At 37.8% G+C, this 23,821-nt stretch overlaps 1 protein-coding gene across 1 annotated transcript; it reads right to left on the bottom strand.

The window, feature by feature from the left end:
• Positions 1-7,233: 7,233 nt before the first annotated feature.
• Positions 7,234-16,915, bottom strand: LOC145766992 (T-cell immunomodulatory protein-like). The gene is made up of 12 exons (XM_082578718.1): positions 16,715-16,915; positions 15,598-15,759; positions 15,300-15,465; positions 14,457-14,658; positions 13,806-13,951; positions 13,587-13,682; positions 12,853-12,990; positions 12,236-12,446; positions 11,539-11,616; positions 11,015-11,165; positions 10,575-10,671; positions 7,234-9,748 (listed from the first exon to the last, which is right to left on the bottom strand). The coding sequence occupies exons 1-12, from the start codon at positions 16,908-16,910 to the stop codon at positions 9,571-9,573; spliced, it is 1,821 nt and encodes a 606-aa protein (XP_082434844.1). The 5' UTR covers positions 16,911-16,915; the 3' UTR covers positions 7,234-9,570.
• Positions 16,916-23,821: the final 6,906 nt, after the last annotated feature.

Below are 23,821 nucleotides of genomic sequence, written 5' to 3'. Positions count from 1 at the left end.
CTCTGAGATGAAGCTTAAACTTTTTGTAATTGCAATTCAACACGGTTGGGCGTCATAACACTGCGTTTGGGATTCTCTGTTGTCGGTTAAACGTTTTACCTTGCCCCATGGCCAGGCCCAGAAATGATTTAAGTTTGTGGCACCAATCCAGAGCAAAGTTATGAGAACAATCACTCGCTGTTTTTATGTAGCATGGCTGATGATGATGATGGCGTATGAGCGATGTTTCCAGGCTAGATTGGAGGGCAGGAAATCTTCAGCCACTCAGCAGTCTCGTCGTCCAGGATTCTCAGACCATGCGCACCGTGTGGAGGCCGGTGGATTAGGCAGTGGTGGATGACATGGTCTGCGGTCTGTTCCGTGGCACCACACTCGCATTCTGATGAAGGAGCTAGGCCCCACTTGTGCATGTCCGAACGAAAGCGGCCGACGCCAGTTCGCAGGCGGTTAAGCCTGACCCACGCAAGCCTTGCGAGGGACATCCCTGGTGGACGGGGATCGGCGTCGGGTATGAAGTCACGGAGCGTGGAGGTGTGATTTTGCCACTCCGTGTTCCACATGTGGTTCGTCCAGTGTGCCGCACTTAAATCAAGTTCTTCTGCGTTCTTAAGGAGTTGTTGTGCGGCAGGCACAAAGGGGCGTCTTGATTTCAACCGCTGCTTTATAGGTGGTGGTCTCTTGAGTGTTGCATGGAGGAGATGGTCGGGGTCCAAAGCGCGGCGAGCGAGAGAAATCGTGGCTCCTTTACGGCGTAGCTCAGCGGGTTGGATGCCTGCTAGGATGGGTAGACAGTCCGTTGGAGTGGGACGCAGGCATCCAGTCACAGTACGCAGTGCGTCGTTGATGGCGGTATCAATCTGGTGGGTGTGAGAACTACGACACCAGACCGGCGCGCAGTACTCAGCAGTGGAATGAACAAGGGCTAGGGTAGCTGTACGAAGAGTTTTAGCACCAGCTCCCCAGCCGGAACCCGCCAATCGCCTCAAAAGTGCGACGCGTGTAGATAGTTTTTTGCGCAGTGACTTCAAGTGCCGGCGGTACGTGAGTGACCTGTCCAGGGTTATGCCGAGGTATGTAGGTTCGGCACAGTAGGGCAGGCGTTCCCCATCAATCTTGATGTTTATCTCGCGCTGTGCCTCCCGGTTGTTAAGGTGGAAGGCCGCCGACACTGTCTTTGACTTGCTGAGCTGTAGCTTTCATTTCTGGAGGTACGCTGATAGTGTTTGCATGTCTTGGCTGAGGTTCCTCTCCACTGACTGCCAGTTTCCTGCTGAGTGCAGGAGTGCCAGGTCGTCTGCGTAAGCATATTTCCTGGAGATGGTGGGGGGCAAGTCGTAGGTGTATATGTTGAACAGGAGAGGAGCCAAGACTGAGCCCTGTGGGACGCCGTTTTTAAGTCGGCGTAGTCTGCTTCGACGACCGCTACCGGTTGTGAGGGTAAAACTGCGGTTTTGCACAAGTTCCATCATCATATGGACCATGTGTCTGTCAGGGAGCAGACGGAGTAACTTGCAGGTAAGGCCGCTATGCCATACGGTGTCATAGGCAGCCGTGAGATCAACAAACACGGCGCCAGCCTTCTTCTTAGCCGAGAAGCTGTCCTCAATGTCTTGGGTCATAAGTGTGACCTGATCTACGGTTGATCGTCCGTGTCGGAAACCAGCTTGTTCACGGGGGAGCTGCGGATCTATTATTGGTTCGACACGGGCGTAGATGAGTCTCTCGAGGATCTTGAAGGGGATGCAGAGCAGTGAGATTGGACGGTAACTCTTCGGGTCCCCTGGGGGCTTCTTCGGCTTAGGGACTGCAACCACAAGGGCTCTTCTCCAGATTCTGGGAATTCTCAGGTGGCGCAAACAGCAGGAAAGGAAGTCTTTGGCAGAGTTTGGCTGATGTTCATGGCTGATGTTCATTGTTTTGCCGATTATTTATGATTTTTTTTTTATCAATCGTCGACATGCGTCAGCAAAATTGAACCTTTTATCTCAATTTATACAAAAGTGGCGCTGTTGGGGTTGACTACTACAGAGTTGCCAAATCGCTACTCTTTTGCTAAATTTAAGATGCTTCTAATTTTTAAGCGACTGAATTTCACCTCTTCCAACATGTTCTTTTGTAAAAAATCTACTCTATTTCAGTACATTTTTTTTCTTGTATAACTTTATCATACAAAGTGTAGAACTTTGTTTGCCAGAACATTTGCGCACGGTGCATACATACAAAGGAAACTTCATTTTTAGATAAAACCTGGTTTCAACACACATAGTGTTAAAATAGAAACTGTGATCTGCAGATATTTTTTTGTTTTATTTATTTTTGAAAACAGGTTGCTGCTGCAAGATAGTATTCAGAAAAAAACATGCATTTATTCCTGATAATAAATTGCATCTATGTTAGGTAGTTTCATAACATACCTATTTATTGCAACTTTGCAATCTTTATAAAGGATATTCTACCTGTTGTGAAATGTATTGGTTGTGGTCCTCCACTAAAAATAAATTACAGCAATTATGCAGAATTTGTTAATAAAATAAAGATTTCTAAATTTGGAATGTTTGATTAATTTGATGAAGTGTTGTTAAAAATTTTAATCTGGCAACTTTGAATTGCAATTCTTGAAATATTTTGTTTTTTGCACTATCAGATCTCTATGGGTGCTTTACTGCTTACGTGACTTGGTGCAGTGTTATTCAGCACTAAGAATATCAGAAAGTTTTCGCATTAGAAAAAAAATTGTCATAGTTTTGATTAAGAAACAAAATCTGTAAAGCTCTTCCTTAATTGAGCGCTTTTTTGTCACATTTTTTTGTGTACCGCAATAGACCAGCTTTAGAAATGCCACTTTGTGGTTTATGCAACTAAGATATAACTAGGCTTACATGTGTATTTGAATGTTTTAAATTGTAGGCTATTATAGATAATTTATGACATGTTTTAAGCTGAGTTTATGTTTTTATTGAAGTTATAATTTTCATAGAAATCAACGACTAAGAATCGATAACGTAGGCTACTGTAGCAGTGTAGCTTATACTGTAAATTACAGTAACAACTAGAAATCAAAAACTACAACCAATTCTATTTGAATAAGACCTTCTGATGATTCTATTTGAATAAGACCTTCTGATGATCCGTTAGGTGAAACAATTTGTAAAGGCTTCAGATAGTAATAACTATATTTGATTTAAAAACTACAACCATATGCAATTATGCATGTACCTGAGCACTTGATTCTATATCAGTGCTCTTCAACAGCGGTTCTGCGGAGCATGTAGTGAGACTACTTGAGTATTAAAAGGTTCTACAAGGGTTCCGTACTTAAGGTTTTCTCGTTTTTTAAGAGATTTGATTTTCTCTTGTGATATATTGATGTGTCATTCTAAATTTTTAGATCACTTATGCCACATTCACACTTCAAGAAGACCAGCCAGTTAAACAAGAGGTTTAGTGGGCCATTTAATAAGGAAAGTTTTTCAGGTGTTGCGACTGTGCCATATTGTAAACCGATTGTTCTGTTTTGGTATAATGCACGTTATAATGTCCACGCTTTGTCGCTTCTACCTTTTGTAGACCTCTGCTATGTTTGAAATACATAGTTTTTGTTGTGATGATCAGAATTGAATTGAACTTTGGGAGCTGGTATACGCCCTGGTAAAAAATACTTTGACATCATACACCGAAATCGACCGAAAATATAGGGTGAAACTATTTCACTTTTGCTTTACGTTCATACACTTCACCATTCATACACGTCATTGCATCTATGACCAGGGCGGAGACTTGTGCACCAGGTCCGAACTTTGTTAGTGGAGATTTCTATGACAAACGCGAAAGGAAGTTAGGGGTTCTGCAATGACCAAAGACTGAAGAACACAGTTTAATGTAATGTAAACGCCATTTTGAATTTCTCTTTGATCTACCCACCAATTTCTGTGCAAACTTTGAACTATTCAATTGATCTACTGATTACCAAATTAAAAGGTTTAATTTTAAACTTTATATTCAATCATTGGCTACTCTATTTATTCAGTTTTAATGTACTTGATTCTTTATGAACTCTTACCTATTTTTTGTTCTTGAATAGATTTTGTATAATGCTGAAAAGTTGAATGAAGGAGCAGATTAAAAATTCTTTTATGTGTTTTTGCCCAGAAAAAATCAAGAAAAACAACTCTTTCAAAAAGCAGATGAAATCAAGATGTCATACAAGCCAACGTGACAGATCTACAAATAGTAAAACTACCAGAAGATTTTCAAAAACATTTTCCATGAAGCCTGCTGTATTTTTATTTAAATCCAAAACTGTATGCTCCTCATCAGCACTAATTGCACAGTTAGATGCTTTGACATTGAATAAAAAAACACTTTTAAACACAGAGCTGAACACGTTTAATGCAAAATCTTCAAGTTCCAAATCTGATGTTTATGTTGGCAAAGAAATTAATACTAGCTGTTGCATTTCACAAGAACCATGCAGAGATCATTCTACGTTGTTACCAATTTCAAGGGAAAGTTTTGAAAAAAGAATAATGAAAATGAAACCCTTTGAAGAAATGCCATCTTTTTATTCAGTGATAAAGTCTAGCCAGTTATCTTTCCACAAACAGAAAAAAGAAAATTGCAACACCAGTAAACGTGCACAATTTAAACACTGGCAGATGGACAAAACACCTGCTCTTGAGAATGAACAGCTTGTTAAGTCTTCATCAAGCATAGCTTCTCAAAGTTGTAGCTATGAGGCCCATTTGGCTGAAACGGATGTTACGGTTAATGAATTAGCTGCATACATAGAAAACTATTTTGTACTTCCTAAAAAAATGTCATCGATGGCTGAAATGATGTATATGTAAGTTTTGAGATAATTGGTGTCTGTTTTGCATTTCTGAAACAACTTTAAAGGCAGATTTTCATGTAATTGTTCTCATGAAGCAAATGAATATATACTTATAGCTCAAGAAAATGAAATATCTTCTGACAGGTGTCAAACCCACAACAATGCTTTATATTAACGACTCAGTTACATGTCTTGTAATGCAAAGGAATTTATATTTTCACACGAGTCAGTTCAATCATAAATAGCTAAAAATCGATTTTGATCAGCTAGCAGCTAGATCATCCTGTTAAGCTTATTCAAATAAATATTCTTATTCTATTTGAGTAAGCTTAACTGAAGATGAGCTAGCTGCTAGCCGATTGAAATCGATTTTTAGCTAGTTATGATTGAACTGACTCGTGTGAAATAAATTCCTTTGCATATACTTATAGTTATATATTTTTTTTATTGACTTGACACATTTTTCTTTAGCTATCATAAAATTGAGGTCATGCGAAAATGGAATTGTATGACAAAAAATTTCATTTTTCTTATTCTACTTTCAGTTTAGTTGTTTGAACTAATACAAAAACAAGTAAAACTGCTGTTGCCAGACAGTGCCGGATTTGGAAAGATTCATTTTGTTGTTTTGAATTGTTAAGACATGTGGTGGTTTTTCTAGCAATATTTGGTTATTGTTACTTCATTGAAGTATTACTATTTAAAAAAAATATTTTGTGCACTATTTATGGCTACAATGTATGGCACTACCATTGTCTACCAATACCATCAAGTTATTTTGTACTCCCAAATTTGTTTATCACCAAACTGTTAGGTGCCGTGGTTGTGGCGATGATTGCTTTCGAAATGCTTCTCGAGACAACATGAAAACGAATTTAAAAAAATCCCATTTGTTAATTAAAACCAGCAAGTTCTATTGTATAAGATTAGCCCAACGTAATTGGTTTACTCAACCCAGTGAACCACGCCTATCGAGGAAACAGTGGCGTTCGCAGGGTTATGTTACTGGGGAAAGTGGGGGCACCTTGACTTAGATAACCGCATGGTTTTTTGGTGCCTCCATGGTGTAGTTTCCATATCAAAAAAGCGATTTGTTATATCTACTGATGTGTACATTGAAAATGAATGTGGAGCTATGCCGAAATAAACTTGATTGATCCATTGAAAAGGGCATTCAATATAATTTGACAACATTTCTATGAGTGCAATTTGACACACCGAATAGCACGTAAATAACCGGGCACCGCACCCAAACATCCCGACGCCACAGTGCGCGCACTTATTTGGCAGACACCAAACTGTCTGCACATAAAAGACGTGGACACGAGAAGGGGATTAGTAAGAATTTGAACAGCTCCTAAGAAATTTCTTTAAATAAGAAACTTTTTGGTTTTTAACAATGCAACAAAGTTTCATGTATCCAATATCCATATTATTTTTTGGTTTTCCGCTATATTATTTCGTATTTCAGAAAAACAAACCGGTACGTTTTGTTGATCGTGGTAAACTTTATCCTCGGACTGAGAAAGCTTTGTAAATTTAATCATGGCTGCTTCGCATACTTGTAGAGACTTTGAACCACTGACGCAGCCCCGACCACCAAGATATACAAAGTTATATGTTACCCAGACAGCAAAATTTGATTTCTACATTTATTCAAAGTCTGCAGAGGTTGACAGATTTTGTTGTCTGGGATAAGTTCGTTGCTTGCAGCACACTTTGAGTGGTAGGAATTCACGCATTTATACGTACCTTGCCAGTTCACACTGTGTTGTATTTGTTGTTGTGTATCATGCGCTTTGCCAGTACTCCCAATCGTGTTTAATGAAAACTTTCTTCAATGACTCGATGTATTTTTTGGGTAATTTCAGTTAAGCGTTAAACATAGGGATATCGGATTTAAAACTCACGTACATATCAATACGTTAGATTGTTGACAGTACTCATTTGAAGCATGGCTACCCACGCTCGTGCGTTTACTAAATCCTACAGCCTGGTATGGTTGTCTGTGGACAATGATGGGATGGGAACCTAACGTTTGAATTTATAAAAGCTTTGAGACTAGAAAGTAGTTCATTGTAGTTTAAGTATCTGAGCGAAGAAAAGATCCACCGTGCATTTAGGAACAAAGAAAATATATTGTAGGCTGTACACTGTACAGTCCTGTTGCCATGTAGGCTGGCACGTCTGCATCCACTCCAGTTATACGGGACCGTATTTAAGACAATTCTACCTACTTTAATGAAAGCTACCGGTACCCCTTGAGGTAATGTCTTGTTTTTAAAGGTAGCATGTTTTGGGGCGTTGTAATGGTTCCGGCCCAAATTAGCGCTCCCTGGATGTGGGTGAATGGTGACCCCAGTTTGGGCCGTCTTTGACAAAATGTTTTGCTTGACTGCTGGCACTTTTACCAATACGTTTATTGAAAAACAGTGTAAAGTTCAGAACAGAAAAACCAGATATGTTCTGCGATGATAAACTATTAAAAATCACGAACAAAACAGCAGTGATCAATAAAAGTAAACAAAATAAGGAATTGAAAATAATTTAAAAAAATTCTTCAATGCTTCTGAATGCAGGTTTATGAATAACAATTTTAACAAATAACACAACGACGCACTTTCTTCAACTGCGCTCGCCAAATTTATTACACCTTGAGTGGAAGTGAGCGGTGTTTTTTAACAACCAGCTTAAGCCGGTGTAACGGTCCAAAAGTTACCGTGCTGCTGCAGAGTGGCAGTCTAGAAATGACGTCCGACCACAAATGAACAAAGCTGCCCGGCGCTTCCGAAAGAAATACAAAAACAAAAATTTTACAACTAACTTTAATTGAGTAGTTGCTCTCAAACTAATGCACACCTTTTCATTTAAGATTAATCAATGCTTAAAATTGTCAATATAACTTTTTGAGCAGTAAGAATTTCAAAAATTAAAAAAAAAAATAATTAATTATATTTGGTAACCCTGGTAACTCTTAGACTGCGGTCACTCCTGGACCGTTACACCAGGAGTACAACCAGCATCGCAAGCGCCTTATCCGCTGCGCCCTCCCACCATTTAGTTTAGTTGTTAAAATATCATCTGACGTTATTTTCTTGCTTTGTGCGTTCGCTTACATTGGCAGATGATGAAACAGCCAAAGAAAAATTTTTCCAGCTGAGATTTCACCAGAATTTCAGCGATTTGAATTGGACAGGCAAAAATTAAACAAGAAATCAAATAAATTTTATAAACATCACAGTACATGCACTTGAATGTTCACTTAAATAGCATCTAGAACAGTGCAAGCAGATCACGTCGCTTTTGTGACGACGTTTAAGCAAAACAAACTAGATAGATTTATGAAGAGAAAAAATACTAAAAAATTCAGCAGACATTCTTCCAAGTAATTAGTTTTTTCAACTGCTGTGTATAGCGTGGGCCCGCCGTGGGGTCTATCGCTATATCTTACCTACCAATTGCAGCCAACGTGACCTGGAAATATACGATAACCCGTGTATTTTTACTGTTTAAATCATGAAGGATGGATGACACATCGACAGATCTCACGCTATCATAGCAACAAAATTTGAAGATCATTTTCATATCCTGAACCCAACCAAAATGCCCAACAGCGGTGTGGATTTCTGTAAAATGAAGGATATGGTCTGCAGAGCTATAAGCAATATGATTTACAGCACGGTACAACACAGGCCGGAAATTTGTGTGGTAAGGTTAAGGTGCCCTCAAGTACCACTTACTGTACAAACTATACAGTATACGAAGGGGTAAGGAAAACACACAGTTAGCTTCACTGTGTAGTTAGTCATATAGATGCGAGCTTATGTTCAGGGTACAAAATTCACCTTCAACTACGTTGCAATGATGTAATAACGGCAGCTTTGGAAGCTTAGAGAATGGGGTTGTTCAAAAGTTGAATCAAAATAATATTTTACAAAGAGTGTAATTCGAGACGAAATCAAACAAGGAATTTTTTGTAAAAAAAAAAAAATTCATAACTTGTGTACATTTTTTTGCTAAAAACTCGAAAAGCTGAACGATCGGTCAATTGTTTTGCTTCTAATTCGCAAAGAAGCAAATTTCTTTTTCAAACTGAGACAAAAAATTTTGCGTGGAAACGAGATTTTTTGTTTGAAACACTCTGGCCGAAGAGTGATCAAATCTGTTGAAAACGACAAATAAATGACAGCATATAGATAAATCAAATGAGATGACTTTAAACCGACACATGAGGCACGAACAACTGACAAGCAGGAGAAAAGTGAATCTCAGAAGTCCAGACGGACACTGATCCTGAAAAGTAACCTGGCGAGTGAAGATAGTCGGTTACGTATCCCAGATAGCAAATCGGTCGCTTTTTAAAGTGATTGTAGACATTGAACCAATGTAAAAAATGGTTAATTTGCTACTTGGGCAAGTGAACGTGAGTGCATGATGGAAGCTTGGAAGAACGTCCGTTCGATATTCACTAAGAGCATGTGGTTGTGGTCTGACAAGATGCTTGGTAACTTACTTGAAGTGGGAGTGAAGATTGCCTTCTATGCTGTCAACTTGAAATCTTGACCAATTGGCATCAACTTAAACTATGCCAAAAAAATTCAACGGCTTCCAATCGACCCTCACACTCTATGCAACTTTTCCAACCCAAAAAAACTTCCATCACAGTTCGCGTCTAATCAGCTAACTGCCTGCATCGCTTGAACCTGTAGCAGAGTTGTTTGGCTATCGTTGGTTCAACTTTACATGGCGTCGAAATGGAAGCGGTAAGCGTCTTGTATTTTTTCTCTTTTGTCTTGTCGCTTTTCAAGGCAATGCAGGATCGTAATAATGGCGATCACCAAACCGCAAGACGAGATGAGAACTATCCCGGTGATGATTACGTTTTGACTTGGCGTCACCAAAAGTCGGTTGGTCCAGCTGAAATATTTCAACACCGCCGTGTCGTTAACGAATGAAACCGTATCATTGACATAAAATATACTGTATTGTAAAAATGTTAACAGCACACAAACAAAAATTGGTAATTGACAGAATAATTAAACATAATCAATGATGTGAATTAAATAATATGAGGTGTTTTACTGGTGCAAATTAAGCTAAACTATCACAAGATGTATACAGTGACAATCTTGCTTTTATTCCGTCACTGTATACATCTTGTGATAGTTTAGGTTAATTTGCACCAGCAGAACACCTCATATTATTTAATCAAATGCCTGGTGAACAGCCTCATTCAATTTTCAATAATGATGTGAAGTGATGTTGCTTTGGGTAACACTATGAATTTGCTGATTGGTTCGCGTTTGGTTTTGAATCTTTATCCTAGGACTGACGAAGCCTTGATTGGTTATGCCTGGTAGTTTCGCATACTTGTAGAGGCTTTTGACTCAGGGCCGGTTACCGAGATTGACAGAGTGAAGTTTTCCGATGAATGGAGAGCAGTCCTGAAATGCGTTGCTCAAGCGCACACCCCGAGAGTCGAACCAGCCCCGCGTGATCTTGAGCCGGGCGCGTAATCACTGAGCTAACGGAGCGGCTGACTGTTTGTTACCACGTTGCATGTGGATGGTTTGTAACCATCTTGAGTTCCTTTGCTGCTTTTTTTCTGGTGTTCACTTCAGTTTGACTTAGTTTAAAAGCACGTGCGTTTTAGCAGAAAAACTTCACATCGAGGATTTGTGGTTGTTTTCATTACACAATGTGTATAATAAAACACAACGAGAAAGTTTGCAGTCACGCATACCTGTCTGGGTCATTGGTTGGATAAGGCGTGATGAACAGCTGGGAATTAGGAATCAGCATTGTCCACGTGCTTGACACTGGACCGTTCGCATTGTCATCTGAAAACGATTTGCAACATCACGAAACTTTAATCGTTTTCAAAATCTTTAAATTTTAATAATGCTGGCGAAGAAATTGAGGTCAAAATTGAACAAAAACTTCAAATATCTCAAAAAAACATGACGTGCTAGAAAAAAATAAGGACATTTCGGAATAAGCAGAAAGAAGTCTGTAAGAATCGCCTAATCGGATATCGAACAGTTTTTGACACTGATTCCGAAAATATCCTTATTTTTCTCTAGCACAGCTTATTTTTTCTTAAGCATTTTTTTTCTGATTCACCTAATCGGATCTCCGTTTAAAAATCGCTGTTGACCAGTGTAATCCTGTGACTGTACTTACCGCAACACGGAATCAGCGAAGTTGGAATCGTTGCTTTCAGTGAATCCACGAAGTTAGGAAGACGGCCAAGACCAAAACTTACATATGGAAGTTGAACTGACAGGTACGCTGATTGGCTAAACTGGCACACAGAAGAGAGTTGCGTACCACCCTAGACAAATAAACGATATGCATTTTATAAAGCGCTGTGTCCATCGCAGTCACGCGTTGTTTTCAGTGATTTAAAGGCAGACAGTTTCAGTGCAGCATAAGTTTCAGTCTTGGGCATAAGTTTCAGTCTTGTCTTTATTTCCTTATGTTGTATTTTTCTTAAAAACCTTTAGTATGGTCAGACAGGATATCACGTCCAAGTCTATCGAGCTACAGTGTATTACCTAAGCCAGCGAGACCGTTTGCAAACGTTAATCAACGTAAAAAACAACTGATTTGCTGTATGAGTGCACAACGTTGAGTAAAAGTAGAAATCAACACATTCGAATACAATTAAGATTATTTTATGCATATTTCTGTCAGTCACAGTATACCTCGGTATTGGTTGTTGAATACGAGATGCACGCCCCTGGGGTATTGGCATAACTATGTTTTTTTGTTCCGGGAAGAACCTGCCAACAATGAACAAAGTATTAAAAGTTTAAAAGATGAAATTCTCCTGACAATGAAAAAAAATTAACTTGCTGTTACATAAAGCAATCAAATTCTACTGCAATGCGGAACGTCAACTCCGGATATTGCCCTAAATTCCTTACTAAGTTCTTTGCCACATCAGCGTAATAATTAGCGTACATCAGCGTACACAATCGACGTCAAATTAATTGTATTCGAAATGAGCATGATTAGTGATCAGTGGAAGGATTTTTTCTATGTTTTTTTTTCTGTTTTCTAAAAAAAGAATTGAACTTCGAAATCAATTGACCTAAAACAAAGCACGTTGCGTAGCCACCGATTAGCTGATGTTGATCTCGGGTGCCTAAGCCAGATAAGTAGGCTAAGTCTTGTATCAGAAAGTAACAAAAAACAGAATCTTCCCCTGATAGCTAATGTTGTTGTATTTTTACATCGTATGACGTTGACACGATGCAAACCTGGTAACTTTTGCTACCTGGGTCATATCTCAGACGGCAAAATCCGTCATTCTTACATTGGTTCAACGTCTGTGGACGTTGAATCAATGTTAAAATGACGGATTTTGCTGACTGGTCATATGATCGAGTGACGATTTACTTTGACTATAAGGAAGCTGACGTCATCCGCAACTGTGTTACGATATGCCCGGATCCGTGTGGCGCCATTTTGAGATGTGGATACCAAAAAGTCTAAAGTCCCGTCAGATTGGAGATCGTAGAAGGCAGCAGAGAATGCTCCTTTAGAAGAAGGAACTGGGAATGCCAACTCGAACTTTCTACCCAAGGACCCGCAAATACTTTTCCTGTCGCTTTAAACAAAGAAAAAACTAAGTGATTCTGACGTTACGATAATCTACTTACAGAAGGTATGTTTGTATTATAGCCGATGCGGCTTTTGATGAACTAGATGCTCAGTTCGTAAACTAGTTCAGAGTTCCCAATATCGTGCAATGTTCCAACCTCCAAGGTGTGCAACTGTGCATGGTTAGCTATTGATTTATTTAGTTGGAAATTATATAAAAATGTTATTCGTTGTCTGCCACGGGCAGGTCTTCCGAGGCGGCCACTAAGAAAGAGATCTTCGAATTCTACTTGGAGTAGAGCTCAGAAGATTATATTAAACTAAAACATACAATAAATTTTGCAGAAATAAGACATGCTAGTTGAAAGAGTAATACAGCTGATGTACAATGTGCGGTAGTGCTTCATACTCACGGGCATCTCTCCCCGTACAATACCACCGCTTGCGGCCTCGGGTTGTTTCCAATCGATTTCTCCATGACGCAGATGATGTCAATGAATACGTCTTGGTTGTAGTCGCCAACCACCAACGTGATTGGCTGGTTCTGGTAACTGAAAGGTTAATAAAGGACATCTGGATATTCTCTGCCGTACGAAAAAAAAACATGAAGCCATAAGAAAAGATGGCGTTTTTGCTCTAAATACGCAAGAGATTAAGTAGCGATAGTGGTATATAGTTTGGTTATTCCCAAATAAGTGTCTCACATTTTCAGGTTCAAGTTGCTAGCTTTCAAATCAAAATGTACAAGAAGTTACGACACGGAAAACAAAACCCTTGTAACTTCTCAGCTTGCAAAAGCTATTTTTGATCGTTTCAAGGGCTGGCGATGTTGAAACCATGTAGAATCAGTCAATTTTGCAAGCTGAGATAAACGCATTTCTAATACGAGATGAGGAGTTACCATAAAATTTATAGCTTTATTCGTGGTTTGGCAAAGTCTACAGCCCACAACTTAACACCAGGTAATTCAAAACGGAAATAATCTGAAAAAGTTCCATGCTGTTATGAAGGAATCTGCTTTGAAACCAATCAAAAAACTTTAATTATTTCGATCACTTATCCTTTGATAATATCACTCGTCTGTCTGAACACAAATGCAACGCTATATAATGTCCCATATACGTGCATACAACCTCGTTCTGCTGACCTGTGCTGTTTCGCAACGAAATTCCAACCATCACTGGCTTGGTAAGCAACAGCCCAGCTTTCGTTTTTGTGAACAACAATTTGACTGTTGGTGCACCTGAAGAAAGAGAAAGTATTTAAGTGCCCAGCAACAGAAATGGGAAGTTAAGTTCAGTAACAGTGAAAAATGCTACGGTTCTAATAGAAAAAGAAATCTTGTTTGCATGCATTGCAAACATACCTTCCTTTCTCGATGGTACAGACTGGAAGAAGATGGTCCAGCGTGCCGTCTCCGTCGATATCAGCAAATACCGACTGGCCAACTTCACCCCAAGTGACATTGTTAGCCACGTAGGAGCTTTTCAGAGTCATTCCATCTTTACCACCCTAAAATCACAAAAATTAAAATATATTACAAGAGTCAAGGCCTATATTATACTTAAAATCAAAACAATAGACAAGGGGTGAAGGCACATAATTACCAATCTTTTTACTCAAGTTATCCCAATGATAATGATGATATACCAACTACATTACACAGTAAAAGCATTATCAGTAATGATTGTAGGTGAAATTAGATGATCATTCCTGTGCAATTAAGCTCTAATTCCGCATCAGCTGGATTTTATTTGATGACATGCCATTCTACTTTTTGTTAATTTTTGTGGTAAAAGCACTTGATCAATTTTTACAATATGGTACTGGTAGTGCAGTATTGCTAATGTGTACTCATGTTTTCATGCGCACGAAACAAACTAGCAAACAACTTTACAAAGCATTTTTATAACCTGTCTGCAACATAAAAGTTACCGATGTAGTCAAGAAGTAATGAAAAAACATTATAATACATTCTCTGGCGACTTTGCAGTGAAAAACAATGGAACAAACTTACCTGCCAAATTTCAAAATGCGTCTTTTGGTTTTCAGTTGAGGTCACAAACAGGTCTGCAGTTCCCTCCCCAGTCAAATCGACAAAAGCATTGGAGTGAGGCACTTGCATTTCTCTTATGTTAGGCTCTCCAGTAACAGTGAAATTACAAGCATCAAATGACCAATTTGTGACAGAATCCTGTGTGTGTCCAAGCCAGAAAGCTCTAACAATCATTTACGAAACAAATCAAGCATCGAAAAAGATGAATATTTAATAGAGTGTGAACCTTTCATTTTTAAAACATTTTTTTATCCACGGCAACTTTTCAAAAAAAAAGTTTGCAGCTAACAACATTTGAAGTATAATTTTTGTCATCAATGTAACTGCAATACAAGTAAATGACACAGCAACATGTCATAACTAAAACAAACAGTTTATTTTCCGAAAATTGGTTAATTGTGTATAAATTTTATCTGTGGCCCAAGTCAAAAAGCTTTTTACATTACAATAGTAACAACCAAATAGTCCTTGAAAAAAAAACCTTAGGGAATTATTATTGTGCCCAAAAATGGGCCAAAATATCTGTTTGTATTAACTGCTTTGTTTCAAAGGTTTGTATCATAGGCCTACTAATAAATTGATCAACATTTTTGCCTAGTTACTACAGTATACTTAGCAATTAGCATGAAAAGAAATACACAATTTAAAGACTGTATTGCCAATCTCCATCAAGAATAATAAATTAAGTTCCATTGCGAACATCAGATGAGATGTCTCTTATGAGCCAAAAAATCATTTGTGCTAGTGCAAAAAAACCATCACATCTGGGGAATGTCAACAATGGGTAGGCAAACAATAGTATACCTGGTATTATTAGGATAAGACACAAGCAAATCAGGGATCATATCAGCGTTAGCATCCAAAAGTAAAGGTTGATCATTTATTGGCTCATCTTCGAAGAAAAAGGAATTGCTTGGGTCAATTTTACCATCATTATTGCCCCAGAATACTTCAAGCTTGACTTCAGAACCTAGTGTGATAATAAAAATAAAATTGTGAATGGAAGTACCAAAAATTAACATAGTAAAAAAAAAAAAATTTTTCACAAGAAAGAGACAAACAGATACTGTACCCTATTCATTTTAATTATATCTATTTTTACCTTCTGTATGAGTAAGCGCAACATCCATGAGGCTGTCATTATTAAAATCTGCAGGAATAATTGAACTGATGTTGCTGTTTGTCTGTGACTCAAAGGACTGCAAAGTTCTCAAAGACGGTTGCTTCTCTGATCTACCAAGCAGTATGGTCACATTTGATCCGCCTACATAAAAGATAAATTTGTAATAAAAATTGCATATTAATACAGTAGATACATAATATGTGAATTAAGAACAAGTGTTTGATGATATACTGGTACTAATAGTTTGAGTTTTAAACATGAAGTACTGCTCCATATATTGTGTAAATCTGCTATTGCTGCATTTGCTTGTACAAATGCACAGTATCATTAATATTGGATGTCTAATTGTCCAAGCCAAGTCTTACTCCATATTAAACTGTATTCCACCAATTAAAAACACAGCAATTATACATGTAACAACACATTGTTTACAACACACTATGTAACAACACATTGTTAATGTGCAAGGACTAGGAGGTGAAGTGAACATTGTAACGTGTCAGGACGACACAAGTGTGATTTAATGTAGAAGTACAATTTTAAAAAGGATGATATTAAACTATTTAAGCGATCAAGCCGATATAAAATTGCATTTGGATAAACGATTCAAAATAGTGAACGACAAGCAATTGTAAAAATGATGCGACCAAACATCAGTCCAAAACTGTGTGCAAAATGTTAAATCACCAAGCAACTTTATGCATGTTGAAATAAAGTTTTAGCATGCTACTCAAACTGTTGGAAAAACATCATCATTTTTCACCAGATAAACTTTACAAAGATTGAGCATTATAATATATGAAAATAAATCGCTTGAGTAAACTACCGATGTTTAAAATGCTCATGCATAAAACAAACTTTTTACTGTAACTTTTGATACAAAAAATGATAATATCTTCCTCTTTCTATAGACTAGCTTGTCGTATCATACCAACATAGATGGTAGGCCTACTGCTATTTTGCACCAACATGTAATTCCAAAATCAAACATAATGTTAAATAAATGATTAGGCTAAACTTAGCAAACGAAATCGATACGACTTAGCAATGACAGACAAAAACACCAATGAAAGTGAGACATAAACAAAGCTCAAACCTGATATAATGAAAATGTCAGTATGTTTATCGTTGTTTATATCTCCAAATGCAGCGACATATCCTTCAAATCCTAAGGGTGAATTAAATACAGATGATGTAACCTCTTCAAAAGAAGACAAGCCTTGCACTAAAAAACAATCCAGAAACAAAAAGTGCAATATAGCATTTCTCCAAACGCATCTGCTAAATTTCATCTTATTTCAACATATAATTATTCCTGAAAAGTTAAAAACATGTTGTTACAAAATCATAAAGCATCCCGGATTCCCGGTGGTATATGCTGCCCATAAAAAGACAACAGAAAAAAGAAAGTTGTGTAGAAATAGGCCAATGACACCAAAGAGAATGAGGCCACCATCCATTTATTAAGATCAGAAATAGATTTGGTAATACAAAACTAAATTGATAAAAGTGGGAGCAAGTCTTTTAGGCGCAGACAGTTAGGCGCCGATCAAATAGGCGCGCACTCTGTGGCGTCTGGATATTTAAGTGCGGAACACTGTGGCGCCCGTTCATTTAGGTGCTATTTGTAGTAAAGTCTGCAGATTGTATTATACAACAAGCCTTAAAGCAGCCGGCGGCCATGGCCGCTAAGTAGTGCTTGAATGACCGTCAGTGCTACCTCCTCAGTCGGCCAAGTTTGGCCGCCAGTTTCTTCTAGCCAATTATTTAATTTCGCAATAGAATGATCGTGGATTAACTGTCCAAAATATCTAGTATCAAAGAGTGACACAGAATTAGGTCAGCGCGTCATAATCACCACTGTTGTATTGTGTGGAAACTTTTGCTATTGTATGGAAAATATCTAGCTGCGATCACCAGCTATAAGTCTTGTTTGTAATTCCCCACGTTTATTTTAACGAAGTGTTAATCCGAAGTGCTAATTTACATTGGCTGGCAATATCGTCGTTTTTATGTCATTGAATCGTTGTTAAAAAGGAGAACTACGCAGACAACAAAATTCGTCATTTTTACCCTGATATAACGACTGCAAACGTAGAATCAATGTAAAAATGACGGATTTTTTTGTCTGGGTAGGTTAGTTGACATCGGAGGGGAAAACCCTTGTCTTCAGAGTTGAGAAATGTTTCCGATGTGGGTTAATGACTTCACACCATCAATGGTGACATCATAAGGGTATAAATGGTCAGGTTTATGAAAGGCGGTATGCAGTTGAAACAATTTACTGAGCAGCGAGCAGTTGAAACAATTTAGTGTCGTTGAATGGTCCCGCAATACCGGATTACGATCCCGATAAAGCAGTTATTGCCTGGTACAACGATTCAATAACAGGACGTCGCCCAGACTTCAGCAACACTAAGTGATCATTTTGGCATTGTTGCATGTTTAATTATACGTATTTACTTGTGCTATCGTTATTTGTATTTTGGCCTCCAAGCACGCAGATTTGGCCGCCGAGAAGAAGCTCCCGGTAGGCCACGATGACTGCCGGAAAAAAACATGAGTTTTAAGGCCTGTACAAGCTTGGCAGGTAAGGCAATGCTTTTCACAAAATGTTATATTGAACAGAAAAATACGTTGTTTTGTTAATGCGCGTGCATTTATTTGTTGTTAGTCATGACTTCAGTGAGTGAAGCTCCTTAAACCAGCCATGCTTTTCACACAAAATCTTATATTGAACAGAAAAATATATTGTTTTTTTAATGAGCGTGTTCGGCATTTATTTGTTGTTAGTCCAGGTTTGCGTTGGCGAAAGCTTTATCAATAAATTATTCAAGTTTCCAAACTTGACTGAGTTCACTTTTAGTTATATAAGTCAAATAATAACTACATTAAACATCAGTAAAAAATATATATACCGTAGCCTATATTCAAGCGGGTGGTAGGCTTGAGTGAAGAGTAACTTAGTTTTCCATTAAAACCCCGACTAGGTTTTGCCAAAGCTGAGCTGATACAATCTGCAGACTTTACTAGGAAATAGCACCTAAATGAACGGGCGCCACAGTGCTCCGCGGCCCGCGCCTAAATATCCAGATGCCACAGTGTGCGCGCCTATTTGACCGGCGCCTAACTGTCTGCGCCTAATAGACGTGGACCCATAAAAGTTGCTTCTAGATCTTTCCCAAATCTGGCCACCCTACTTTGGCTAGTGAAGTAGGCAAATTTGCCACATGTTTTTAAAATTTCCAGCCTAATTGCCACTTAAAAGTAGCCCAATTGACACAAGCGGTGAAACAAGCTCAAATATGACAAGTTTGAACAAAATATTGTACAGTCAAAATCGAAAAACATTTGGTGAAAACACAACGAAACTAAACAAAAAATCAAGACTACAAAATTTTCCCATGACTCGAAACAAAACTAGCACAATTCCATAAAAAAATGTGGATCTGGCTATCTTGGAAGTAGGCCGAGAATCTTGAGAAGTGAAAACTTTATCTTTTCCTGATTAGCTGAGTAGGCTGATCATCAGTGTTCCCTCTAAGAATATTTTCCAGTGCACAATAATTTTTTTCAGTGAGCATTAATATTTTACTGCTGCATTTGAAAAGTTACAAGTGAATTTCAAATCTAGTGGTTTGTTAGAAGTAATGTCAAAGAGCACAAACAAATTTACAAGTACCGTACTTTACAAGCTCACACTCTTTTCATTTTACTGCCATCTGAGCTCCATCCAAACAAAAAAATCTTGTAAGGAATGGATTGGATAGAATATACAAAAATTGAAGTATGAAGAAATATAAATATAGGCTGGGACTTGCCCCAAAAAACTTGATAAAGTTTACTTTCTTTTTTCTCTGATAATGCTTTAGTTTATGACACACGCTTTGATTGTATTTAAGTAGAATTCAACAGATCCGTTCTGTAGAAGTAAAACTTAAAGCTTGGTTTTAAGCCAGTGCTTCCACTTTTACAGAGCTACCGTAGATTACCACTTGTATTACCACATTTGTCCTCAGATTATCACATTTTTACTGTGATTTTCTTCCTGATTTCAACCGTATTTCCACTTACTTTTACATTAAATATGACTCGAATCGATATTGCTAGATGTCATGGTTTGTGATCTCGAAAAGGTTGCGACTGTTGGAGAGCTGCTATTAGAAGAAACACTACGGTAACTTTGTGTTTATCACTATTGCGGTGTTGATGGTTAGCGCTGATGTTGAATGGTATATGATAGTCGCACAAAGTTTGCAAAATGCTTTCCCTTCTTCTTCCACTAGCCATCCAGAAAACTTTTTGTCGGTTAGCCATGCTTTGACAAAACTTTGCTGACTCTGTTTAATAATCTTTACCTTCTTTGCAACACTCTGCTTTAAAATTCTTTCATCATCAGTAAGGTATTGACAGTCATTCAAATCTGATGAAAATACACGAACAGTGTCGGTACCGTACTCATAGTGATACTGACAGTACTGGTAAAAAACTTTATAGCCTAGGCTAGTAGGTGTAAAACAACTACTCAGTTTATTAATAGTACCGGTTATTAACAGTTATTAAAACGTCCAAAATAAGTAAGCAAAGTACCGTATTTGACACCGCAGCTAGAATCTAAAAGACATCTTGACTATGATCACCTGGTTACGATACCATACGTTCAAAGTCAGAAGTCAGGACACATTCTGAATTCAAACCAAAGACAGCCGAACATTCTAGTCGTATGCTATTATCAGTAGTTTTTTGGGAGCTGGTATACGTCTCCCTCCCTCTCTTGGTAACTCATGACAAAGACAGGACTCCACTAAACATATACGGTGAAACTACTTTACCTTTGCTTTACTGTTCACACACTTCAATCCACATGTTTTGGTCAACTCCTCTTTGTCATGAGTTACCAAGGGGGGTAGAGGGGGACTTGTATACCAGCTCCGTTTTTTGCATATCTGTTCGATTTCGGAAGACAACAATTTAAATGCTCTTATTTATTGATAACATTTTTTGCCAAATTTTCAAAATTTATGATTTAACATTTTGGCAACATTTCCACACAAAATTCCATATTACCACAAGCAAGATGAAATTTGCACAATTATTGTGGTAATTTCCACCAATCGTTTCTAGCACTAGTTGCTACGTTCATCTGATGAAATTGGAAGTAAAATTAACAACAAACAAGATGGTTTATTGCTTCACTGACGTTTCGCGCACCATGACAATGCGCATCCTCAGAGCGAATAACATACAAAATAAAATTTCACCAGGTTATATACTGCAGTGCGATTGAAGGCAAGAAAAAATAAAATAAAACACGCAATATTTTAAAAAATTGGCCAATAATGTGTGAGCGGTTACTTTCCTCGTTAAATTACGTAAAAACTTCCAACAATAGACATAAAAATTCGAAGCGGTGACGACCAACAGAAAAAGTGCGATTGAAGGCAAGAGAAATAGAACACAATGTTTTTAAAGATTGGCTAATGATGTGCGGTTACTTTCGACGTTAAATTACGTAAAAACTTCCAACAATAAACATAAATTCGAAGCATCGAATGCTTCGAATCGATGCTTCGAATTTATGTTTATTGTTGGAAGTTTTTACGTAATTTAACGTCGAAAGTAACCGCACATCATTAGCCAATCTTTAAAAACATTGTGTTCTATTTCTCTTGCCTTCAATCGCACTTTTTCTGTTGGTCGTCACCGCTTCGAATTTTTATGTCTATTGTTGGAAGTTTTTACGTAATTTAACGAGGAAAGTAACCGCTCACACATTATTGGCCAATTTTTTAAAATATTGCGTGTTTTATTTTATTTTTTCTTGCCTTCAATCGCACTGCAGTATATAACCTGGTGAAATTTTATTTTGTATGTTATTCGCTCTGAGGATGCGCATTGTCATGGTGCGCGAAACGTCAGTGAAGCAATAAACCATCTTGTTTGTTGTTAATTTTACTTTCAATTTCATCAGATGAACGTAGCAACTAGTGCTAGCAACGATAATTGTCCTGATGAACACCCAAACTTTTCAGTATTCAATTTCCACCAAAGTGGAAACGCTGTTTTAAGCGTTAAAAGTGCGTAGCAATCAAATCACATTGCGTAGTTTTATTGAGGGTTGGATACAATGCACCTGTGTTCACGACCATAAGTTTTACAATATTGCACTTTCATAATTTTATTTTGTCCATTTAGAGATGTTTGTTGTTCGAATCATTCTTTGGTCTGCCTTTGCAAGTTCATTCATCAGTTCAAAGTTGCCAGACGCTGTCTGAAGAATTTTTTCATAGCCACTTCGCAAGTTTCTCAAATCTCAAGTTCAAGGCACTGACACTTTCTCACCAATCTTTCATTTCTGCCAAGGTGGACCTGATTTTTTTAAAAAAAGTCCTCATTTGTCTTTTCAGGCAATTTTTAAGCCAATTTCATCGTGATTTTCAATAAAAAATAAATAAATAAAGGCAGTGTTGTACGTTGACGCCGTCAATTTGACGGCGTCAAATGACGGCGTCAACTTTTTTTTTACGCTGAGGCTAGCGCCGTCAGTTTATTTTTTAGTTGACGGAAGTGATAGCGTCGTCAACTATTTTGCCGATTTTAAGCGTCAAGCGCTATGCGTCATTTTTAGTCATTTTTCGTTTTCATGGAAAATCTCGTTTCACTATGAAAATTAAATTTTGTTTGACGTTTTGACTTTCAGACTGATAGCAATAAACAATCTTTTTTGTGGCAGCTGTTCGTCTATCCAATTATGCAGTTTCAAGTTTGTTTATCGTATCCTGGGTTAATCTGAGTCGAAAAAATACGAAATCGTTTTTCACAGCTCAAAACAGTCTTAAAAACCAAACTCGTTAGAAGTCGAATACTTCCGTTTTGTGAGACCCAGGCTAAAATAGTGGTAGAAATTAGCGCTGACGCCGTCAATTTCTTTAAGAGCTTACGCAGTACTTTACGCCGTAAAGTTTTTAGGCAATTCGCGCTGACGCTGACGCCGTCAATTTATTTCATTGACGCGTACAACACTGAATAAAGGTATATTCTATGTATTTTAGGGGTAAATCACCCGATTCTTTCTGGCGTCCAGAATCAAAAAGGTTCTGCAAATACAAGTAGGCTGTGCGAAACAACCAGGAATGAGCTCTCAAAGAAGGGGTCTCAGCCCGAAAACAAAGCTTCCTAAAATCAATCAATTTGGAGACAAAGATTGTCCATGTAGCCACAATAGCTTGTTTCAGTTTTGTTGGAGGTAAATGTTAAAATTGCCAGATAAACATGTTTTCTGCCAAACAGTGTTAAAACAATCTTTTTGTGGTAAGGACTATCTTTTTTGTTCTGAGCACGTTAATGGCGTAGAATAAAGTTATATCAGGTTATATCTTCTTAAGACACGATATATGACACAAGTACCCCGAACAAAATCATCACTTTTCTTTTGTTATGACTTGGGCTTAATCAACCATAGCGGTTTAAACTCCAGTTTTAAAACATAACTTTTCTCCAACAGTGTTGAATGTTTTTGTTTACTTTGGGGTATAGCAGTCTGATAGACAATTTCTGTTTGAATGCAAGTAAGAAATTCAATTTATTTTTCTTTGTCAGAATTTAACAGTAATCTCCATTCAGCGGCACCTAATGAATGGAATAATTCCCCGGCAACAACACTTCAACAATTGAAAACTTCACTCTGTCAATCTCGGTAAGTGGCCCTGCGTCAAGAGCCTCTACAAGTGTGCGAAAATACCAGGAATAACCTATCAAGGCTTTGTCAGTCCGAGGATAATGAGTCAAAACCAAGCAAGCAAAAGAAAAAATGGCAAATCATAATTCAGTTTAAAGACGTGCATACAATGTAGATATATACCGGTAGAGGTTACATCTTAGGTGAAAGTAAATTTAGCACGGCCACCAAACATAACAGTTTAAAGTAGGTCAATTAGTTGAAAGGACCAGTAGGCTCCACATACCTAAATCAAAAATGTGTTTCCTTTGATAATGTTTGCTTTCGTTCTATTTATCTGCCCCTTTCTATGTTTTTGTTGCAGCCTAAATACCGGTATCAGTTTACTAGAAAAATTAAACTATCTAATTTCTCTGCTGTTGCCGGCTTATCCTTATAAAAAGTAGGATTCTTTTGTTTGCTTAGCGATGTTCCATTTTTAAATTTCAAGCAAAGGCGGTTTCTATAAATTGTTGATATACCGTA

The sequence above is a fragment of the Aplidium turbinatum genome, chromosome 3 (genome assembly GCF_918807975.1).
Source record: "Aplidium turbinatum chromosome 3, kaAplTurb1.1, whole genome shotgun sequence".
Lineage (NCBI taxonomy): Eukaryota > Metazoa > Chordata > Ascidiacea > Aplousobranchia > Polyclinidae > Aplidium > Aplidium turbinatum.
Note: the sequence above shows the minus strand (reverse complement) of the source record. Positions and strands in the feature narration are given on the sequence as shown.

Coding starts and splice junctions, on each gene's coding strand:
- LOC145766992 (XM_082578718.1), bottom strand. CDS start 16,910: ATGAAATTTAGCAGATGCGTTTGGAGAAATGCTATATTGCACTTTTTG. Junction 15,466..15,597: donor TGCGCTTACTCATACAGAAG/GTAAAAATAGAT, acceptor TTATCACACTAG/GTTCTGAAGTCAAGCTTGAA. Junction 11,617..12,235: donor TCAGCTTCCTTATAGTCAAA/GTAAATCGTCAC, acceptor CATTGTTGGCAG/GTTCTTCCCGGAACAAAAAA.